Source organism: Engraulis encrasicolus, chromosome 9, assembly GCF_034702125.1.
Source record: "Engraulis encrasicolus isolate BLACKSEA-1 chromosome 9, IST_EnEncr_1.0, whole genome shotgun sequence".
NCBI classification, from domain to species: domain Eukaryota; kingdom Metazoa; phylum Chordata; class Actinopteri; order Clupeiformes; family Engraulidae; genus Engraulis; species Engraulis encrasicolus.
This window is the reverse complement of record NC_085865.1, coordinates 43,358,757-43,366,133: the sequence shown is the minus strand read 5'-3', so window position 1 is coordinate 43,366,133 and position 7,377 is coordinate 43,358,757. Positions and strand designations below refer to the sequence as shown.

At 40.5% G+C, this 7,377-nt stretch overlaps 1 protein-coding gene and 1 long non-coding RNA gene across 2 annotated transcripts; both read right to left on the bottom strand.

The window, feature by feature from the left end:
• Window positions 1–103: 103 nt before the first annotated feature.
• On the bottom strand, window positions 104–2,627 carry tmem14ca (transmembrane protein 14Ca). Its single transcript, XM_063207201.1, has 5 exons — window positions 2,494–2,627; window positions 1,968–2,052; window positions 1,754–1,855; window positions 1,502–1,589; window positions 104–834 (listed from the first exon to the last, which is right to left on the bottom strand). Exons 2-5 carry the CDS (start codon window positions 2,041–2,043, stop codon window positions 777–779), a joined length of 324 nt encoding a protein of 107 aa, XP_063063271.1. The 5' UTR covers window positions 2,044–2,052; window positions 2,494–2,627; the 3' UTR covers window positions 104–776.
• A 2,427-nt stretch (window positions 2,628–5,054) lies between these two features.
• On the bottom strand, window positions 5,055–7,216 carry LOC134455167 (uncharacterized). The gene is made up of 5 exons (XR_010036050.1): window positions 7,087–7,216; window positions 6,548–6,604; window positions 6,349–6,437; window positions 5,572–5,657; window positions 5,055–5,131 (listed from the first exon to the last, which is right to left on the bottom strand). It is a non-coding gene; the product is annotated as an uncharacterized LOC134455167 (long non-coding RNA).
• Between the last annotated feature and the right edge of the window lie 161 nt (window positions 7,217–7,377).

Genomic DNA, 7,377 nt, shown 5'->3' with positions numbered 1-7,377 from the left:
GATCAAATCAAGGACTGGTTGTTTTTTTATATGTAGTCACAACTCATCATTTTCTTTTCATGTATTTAATCTTGAAAGTATTTTTGTGTTGAAAATTTGAAGCTTGAAATGGGATTTATTTTGTATGTAACTGTACTGTGCTTTGTAGAACCTAATGCATTATGCTGATCCCATTCTGTAACTGGAGTGCGTTTCTCAAGAGTCCTTGCTAACTAAGTTAGCAACTTACTTGGTTTCAATGCAATTTCCCATTGGCAACCTACTAAGTTGCTAATTGATTAGCAACAATGCTTTCGAGAAATGGGGTCCCGATCTGCCAGAAACATCGGAGTATTTTCTACTAGGTCCTAACCAACCTTAGGGTATACTGTATATGACTTGATAGATTTCCAAAGGCCCTCTGCAACTTTTTGTACTACTGATACCATTACTAGTGAATGAAACTCCTGTGACACGAATCATCTGTCCACACAGGATGCATGTAATAATAAATACTAATTTTTTGTAAGTATTTTATACAATAAGAAAAAAAGTGCATCAAAAACTTGTGACTTGCTTCTTTTTCATTGGTGGTATTCATAACAAGAAGTCCACAACAGACACCTGGTATTTAGAAACAATGATTTACATGTTTTATTTAAATTTCTATACAAAAAAAAGAGAGAATGGTTGGTCTGACTCGTGTCAGATTAAAGATGGGTTACTGTTACATACAAGATAGCAATGAATCAGTGTCTTGAGGGGGCAGCATCGTCGATCAGTTGGTCCACTCAGAGTCATGACTGCTGAGGCTTCTCCAGCATCCCATAGCCGATCTTGGCAACCATCAGTAGACTGCAGACAGAACAAGAAGACAGTACATTTCAGTGAATACGAAAGCAAAACAAGCAGGGTCAGGGCTGTGTGCAAATGTTCTGCCACTGAAAACAAGGGTCATGTTTGACAGTCTGGGCTGTCCAGTGGCTAAGCTGAAAGCACTGTATTCTGACTCTCAACTGTAACAGGGGCAGTTAGCGAGCTGGTGTCCAACTCAAAGTAGCACATCCCATCCTCTCCTTTATGTTTATGTTCATAGTACGGCCCTTGAAGGACTCGTACGGCCCTTGGAGGAATTTGAAATTGCTCCTCGAATGAAATTGGTTCCCCACCTATGCTCTAGGGATTAAATACCCTGCACCTAAATGAATAGGTTGCTTTTAGATAAAGGCCTCAGCTAAGAGTGCAGTGCAGTGCAGTGCAGTGCAGTAACCCTTGGCAACCCAGGTTAAGAACAACTGGTGTAGTATACAGAGTTTGAAACGGCCCGCATCATATACAGACAGACTACTATAAGACCAGTGGCAGGGAATACACACCAGTCAATGTAGAATTACACGTCGAGGAGCTAGATACAATATCCATTGATACAATTAAACAAAGGTATAGCACTGCAGTTATTTTGAGAAATCTGTGCAGTATTGAAATGAGAGGGGGTTTTTTTATTACAAGACTCTCACCATACCTTGCGACACACATCAGACCAGGGGGCATGAACTTCCTAGATTTGTAAAATCTCATTCCCATAGTAGCCGACAAGGTCCCAGCGGTGACTGAAGGGAAGAAAATACAATAGTAGTAACCACAAATGACTTCACACAAGCAATACATGATGCACAATATCAATATCATCACCTTTAGAAACAATTAAAAAGGTCAGAACAGGTGGGAGGTTTTGACTGAAGCTTGGATGAATGAAGTAATAACTTAAGCCCACCTAAAGAAACCCAAACATCCTTGGGGTCTTCGGATATCTTATAAGCTCCTATGCCTGCAAGGGTTCCGAATCCGAGGCCAGCAGCCAGGGAGGGGACACTGCCTGCAAAATAAGATAAGGAAACACATACTCGCATGAATAACCGTTCAGCACACGGCCAAGGACAGGCCACTGCTTTCTATTTGACCATGCAGAAATAGTGGTAAATGTTCACCTGCTTTGACATATCCCATCACTCCCCCAGATGCAACTAGGGCTGCATATCCATAGCCTGCCCAATCAACCGGCATGTTGAAGACCTGAAAACAGATAAGACGATATAGCCTACATGTCCAACAAACCACTGCAGTTTCAAGGGAGCTTGATGTGATGTAAGTGTGCAAAGGAGCTCATCCATTCCAGACATTCGCAACACTTGCATTACACTTTGTAGCCTGCTATTGAAGAATGTTTCAATGTATCAGCGGTGCTTGTTGATACAGAAAAATTCATGTATGTAACTTGACAAAATATACACAAAGTAGCAACTGGGAGGGTTAAGACATGTTTTGCAAGCAATGCCGACCTGCTCGGAAGTGGAGGTTACGCAGTCAACACCACAGACAGGTCTGTGGTCAACACTGTACAATTCTGGCATTAATTCAATTATTGTACGAAAGATAACTGGATTAGGAAGGCATAAAGATCCGCGTACAATGACAGACACACGATTTCATGTTGTGTGCAATGAAATTAGTTACCTTTTTAACTCACGAGACGTCCTTCAGTTCACGAGTTCCTCTCACAGACGCGCTGGGAGTTTTTGACAGTGCAGCAACAATGCCGAAGGTTCTGCCGGGAAAATGAGTCTCGTTTGCATTCTTGTCGGTGCTTGACAGCATAGATATGAACACTGGATAACGTATTCAGCCTTTCGATGTGTTCAACCCCGGGCGCCGTCATCTTAGGGCAGTATAGTGAAATTTGCCATAGATATTACCGCCATCTACAGGGTAATGTGCATATTGCCATGTCACCGACTGATGGAAGCAGTAGCCTATGCTGTTTAAAGATGGCGCTGATCCGGCAGTTCTTTCCACTATAAAGGAGAGAGGGCAACGCTGTATGTAGTGTTCACATCTATGGCTTGACTGTTGTATTTGTACTACATATCCCATCATCAATGTATAAGAGGTGGCCAAAAAGGCATACACGCAGAGTTTCGAAGGACCTTTAAAGATCCAAGTTCAATATTAGGCCTATAAAAGAATCTCAAATGTAAGATTTGCATGTTCAACAATGTTAGGCTGATTGGCAGACTGATAGAAGTAGAATGTAAATAGACATACCAGTAGACCTTACAAAACATGAAAGTGAAAGCCCATTGGGAAACTCCAACTCCCATTGTCATTGTGACACAGCACTCCACAGCACACAAGTGAACACTGCACACAAAGAAATTGCATTTATGCCTCACCCGTGCAAGGGGGCAGCCCTCAGTGGCGCCCCATGGGGAGCAGTGCGGTGGGACGGTACCATGCTCAGGGTACCTCAGTCATGGAGGAGGATGGGGGAGAGCACTAGTTGATTACTCCCCCCACCAACCTGGCGGGTCGGGAGTCGAACCGGCAACCTCTGGGATGCAAGTCTGACGCTCTAACCGCTCACCCATGACTGCCCATGATAAATTGTAGGTTTAGATAAGTATCCAGGATCATGCCATTTTACGCCATGGGCCTAACCACAAATTTGTTAAATGTAAGCAAATATCTAACACACAAGGATATCATTTTCTCTCAAACAGCATGAAAAGAATTGGCGCTGCCTCCCTGTAGAAAATATTGTAGGCCTATTGCAGGTAGTAAACCATTGGAGAATGTTTTCTCATCTAATTAAATCACAATTGATTTTGTTTTCTTTCATTAACTTAATCTTGTTTGATGGAGAAGACCAAATGCTCAAAAATCCAACTGGTATTTCTTTAGTGTTAGTGTAGTCATAAATGGAGGTTCCGTGACCAACCTCTGGCAACAATGTTTTGATGATTGATTTGACCTCTATGGACCCTTTAGAAAAGATTTAGCCCCCATGTCCCTCGCAAAAATCCCGGGCTTTTTTGCAAGAGAGCCAAATTCAAAATGGCGTCCGGCGGCATCTTTAAAAAATAACTTTTGATCTGAATGACCTAGAATCATGTATGAAGGCACTTTTTCATATGAGTCAACCATGAGGATTCCAAATCTGACATCATTTTGGTAATAAAACTTCGTTTTGACAGCGAAATTCAAGATGGCCGCCATCTAGAACCGTTATTTTCGACCTTCTTAGGCCGTCACCACCCAAAATTATCATATTTGGACTGGGAACCTCCCAATTTGTGTGACTCCATTTCTCATGTAAAGATATTGAGAGAATAGCTGATCTACAAGCCCAGAATTTCTCACATTGGGAGGCGTAGTGGGCTTGTAGATGGGCTATTTTAACAATGTGTCTTTTTTAATACACTGTAAAAAGAGACACAATGGAAATGCATAAAAAAATTGAGGCGATTTATTACGCGTAAAAATATTAAACAAAATTTTCCCCTCGTTATTATTAAGCAAATAATCTAAATATTCTTTGCAAAATAACGTTAAATAATTGTGCACTTTTCCCTGTGTCCTTGAATAAATCAGGCAAAATTCTGAAAAAATCAAGGAAATTTCCTCATTTCAATTGGAAGTATTCCCTCAATTATATCACGTGTAATATTGTCGCCTCAATTTTATTGGACATTTTTGCATGAATAAATTCTGACAAATTTCAAATAAATCAAGGAACTTTCCTCATTTCAATTGGAAGGATTCCCTCCATTATATCACGTGTAATATTGTCGCCTCAATTTTATTGGACATTTTTGCATGAATAAAATATGTAAAATTACAAATAAATCAAGAAACTTTCCTCATTTCAACTGGAAGGATTCCCTCCATTATATCACGTGTAATATTGTCGCCACAATTATATTGGACATTTTTGCATGAATTAATCCTGCTAAATAATCAGATTTCTCCGTAATGGAGGAGCAATATTTTCCACATAGCAATTGAAGCCAAAGCTCTAATCAACGTTGCATTCATATCTATTACAAGTATAATGTGGTTAACAATCAATAAAACAACATCACCAAGTGGTTTCGATGAGTACATCCATTTTATTATTCTTAAACAACCCATAAAAACAATGATGTGCACATGGTATCGTAATTATCAGTGTATTATCAGTTTATTATCAACTGTCAAAGCATTGTCATGGCCAAAAAAAGATCCTACTTCAGCTGTCAGTCAGTTGCATCCCTTAGTGACATTTTGTAGGCCAGCCAAGTCCTCGACTCCCTCTAGTATGCGTCTTTTCCTCACACTGTGGAGCAAAGACAAAGGCAAAGGCAAAGGCAAAGACATTTTCAGTTAAAAAAAGAAAAAATGAATGGAAATCCAGACACACCACTCTCCACTACTAACTCCATTTTACATTACATTACATTATATTACATTGCACTTAGCTGACCCTTTCATTTATTCAAAGCAACTTACAACTATTATTTTTCAGGGTATTGGTTACAGTCCCTGGAGCAATGTGGGGTTAGATGCCTTGCTCAAGGGCACTTCAGCCATGGATGTAGATGTAGGGAGAGGTCAGGGGGAATTCGAACCGGCAACCCCTAGATTGAAACACCAACTCTCTAACCACTAGGCCATGTGATTGACTGATTAGAAATTTGCATCAATGATCAGTTGGACAGATGTGCCTAATAAAGTGGCAAGTGGGTGTATGTGTGTGACATTAGCTCAGCAACTCACCCTATTGGATCATCCTCCACTTCTGGGTCCATCGCCCTGGGTACTCGCTGCTGGCTGTGTCAACGTGCATGGGTGGCTACCCACCACTTTTTAAAAACATGAGATGAGATTTAGATGAGAATAAATATCACACAAAATATTTATGACATATCACTAAAAACAAATACTGTCTCAAACCTTGCATAGCCTAACCCAGTGGTTTTCAAAGTGGGGGTCAGGGACCCCTGCGGTGCCGCAAGAGGGTGCTAGGGTGACCGCAGCAGCTTGGCAGGAAAAGCTAATTAAAATAATGTAATAAATTAAATAACTGAGTACATCAACTTAAATTAAAAATAAGGAAAAAAAAAATATTTCCTACAGCAAAGAACTGCATTGTCATGCTTCTGTGCATCTCTGAACATTACTACCTTTATTATTATATTATATATCCCGAAGGGGCCATTGACTCACAGACCTAAACAATGGTTATAAAAGGGGCGCACAGAAAAAATAGTGTGGCGAAACATGTAAGGGGGGCTTGGCCAGACTCTATTGGTATATTGGGGGCCATGCTGAGGTTTTGGAACCCCTGGCCTAAACAACTGACACAGTGCCAGCATGTATACTTGCACTGTCAGGGGGCACTTCAAGGACATCTGGTCAATACATTTGTATGACTGGTGTCAATAGATAGTGAGTGGGCTGAATTTTCATCTGTGCAATGTAAACAAACATTTAGTTATTTCCCATACACTTAAAACAATTATCTATATGTGTGATATTGTCTCAGCAGCTCACCCTATTGGGTCATCCTCCACTCCTGGGTCCATCCCCATGGGTGCCCACTGCTGGGGGCTGTGTCAACGTGCGTGGGTGGCTACCCAACACTGTTTAAAAACATGATGAGATTTAGATTAGATTAAATATCACTAAAAGCAAATACTGTGTCAAACCTGGCATAGCCTAAACACACAAAACAGTGACAGCATGTTCTTACACTGGGTCTACATCAGGGGGCACTTCCAGGACATCTGGTCAATAAATCTGTAAAAGCCTGAGGGGAAAAAAGTTAAGTCACAATTTAGCTTTCATGACTGTCAATTACTACAGGAGTGCAAATAAATACATCAACAGATTCAAAACACCATGAATTATTTTTAAGTCAGTAGCCTTCTGCAAGAAAGCCCAGGACAGACTATTATATTCTTAAGAACATTTCACTATCTTAATTCAATTCAGTGGGGTATTTGGATGTATGTGAATATGGTCTAAGAAAAAGAATATATACTTTTATACTTTCCATCAAGTAACTTAACAAATTCTGCAGACTGGTTAGCTAAGGTAAGAAGTTAGGAGGGGCACACTGGTGGTAATTCACACCTATGGAGCCCGTTAAAAGAGCTATCAAAGGTGCTAACTTTCAGGCCACTGGCATCAAAATCACTCACTGCATATTTCAAACGAAGTCACAGGAACCCTTTATAAGGCTCTAAATTCATCTCAACTCACTCTAAAGACTAGCAAAATTACACTTACCAAAACGGAACACATTATCAAACATTAGGCCATTAAAATCGGCCAAAAACAAATCTTCTACAATGCACATTCTATACATTAATGGTTGAAAGGCAACATAGCGTGTATGTTAAGGCTGAAAAGTGCATGCAAGGGCATCCAAACATGCAAAAACATAGCTAAAATATTTCCCCTGGTGACTAGCTGGCTAGCTAATTAGCTCAGTGCACGTATGTTCTACATGGCTGGAATCTCACGTGCCTTCAAACACTGCCCAGCCAGAAACCTATGATAAAGCACTAGTTAGCAAAA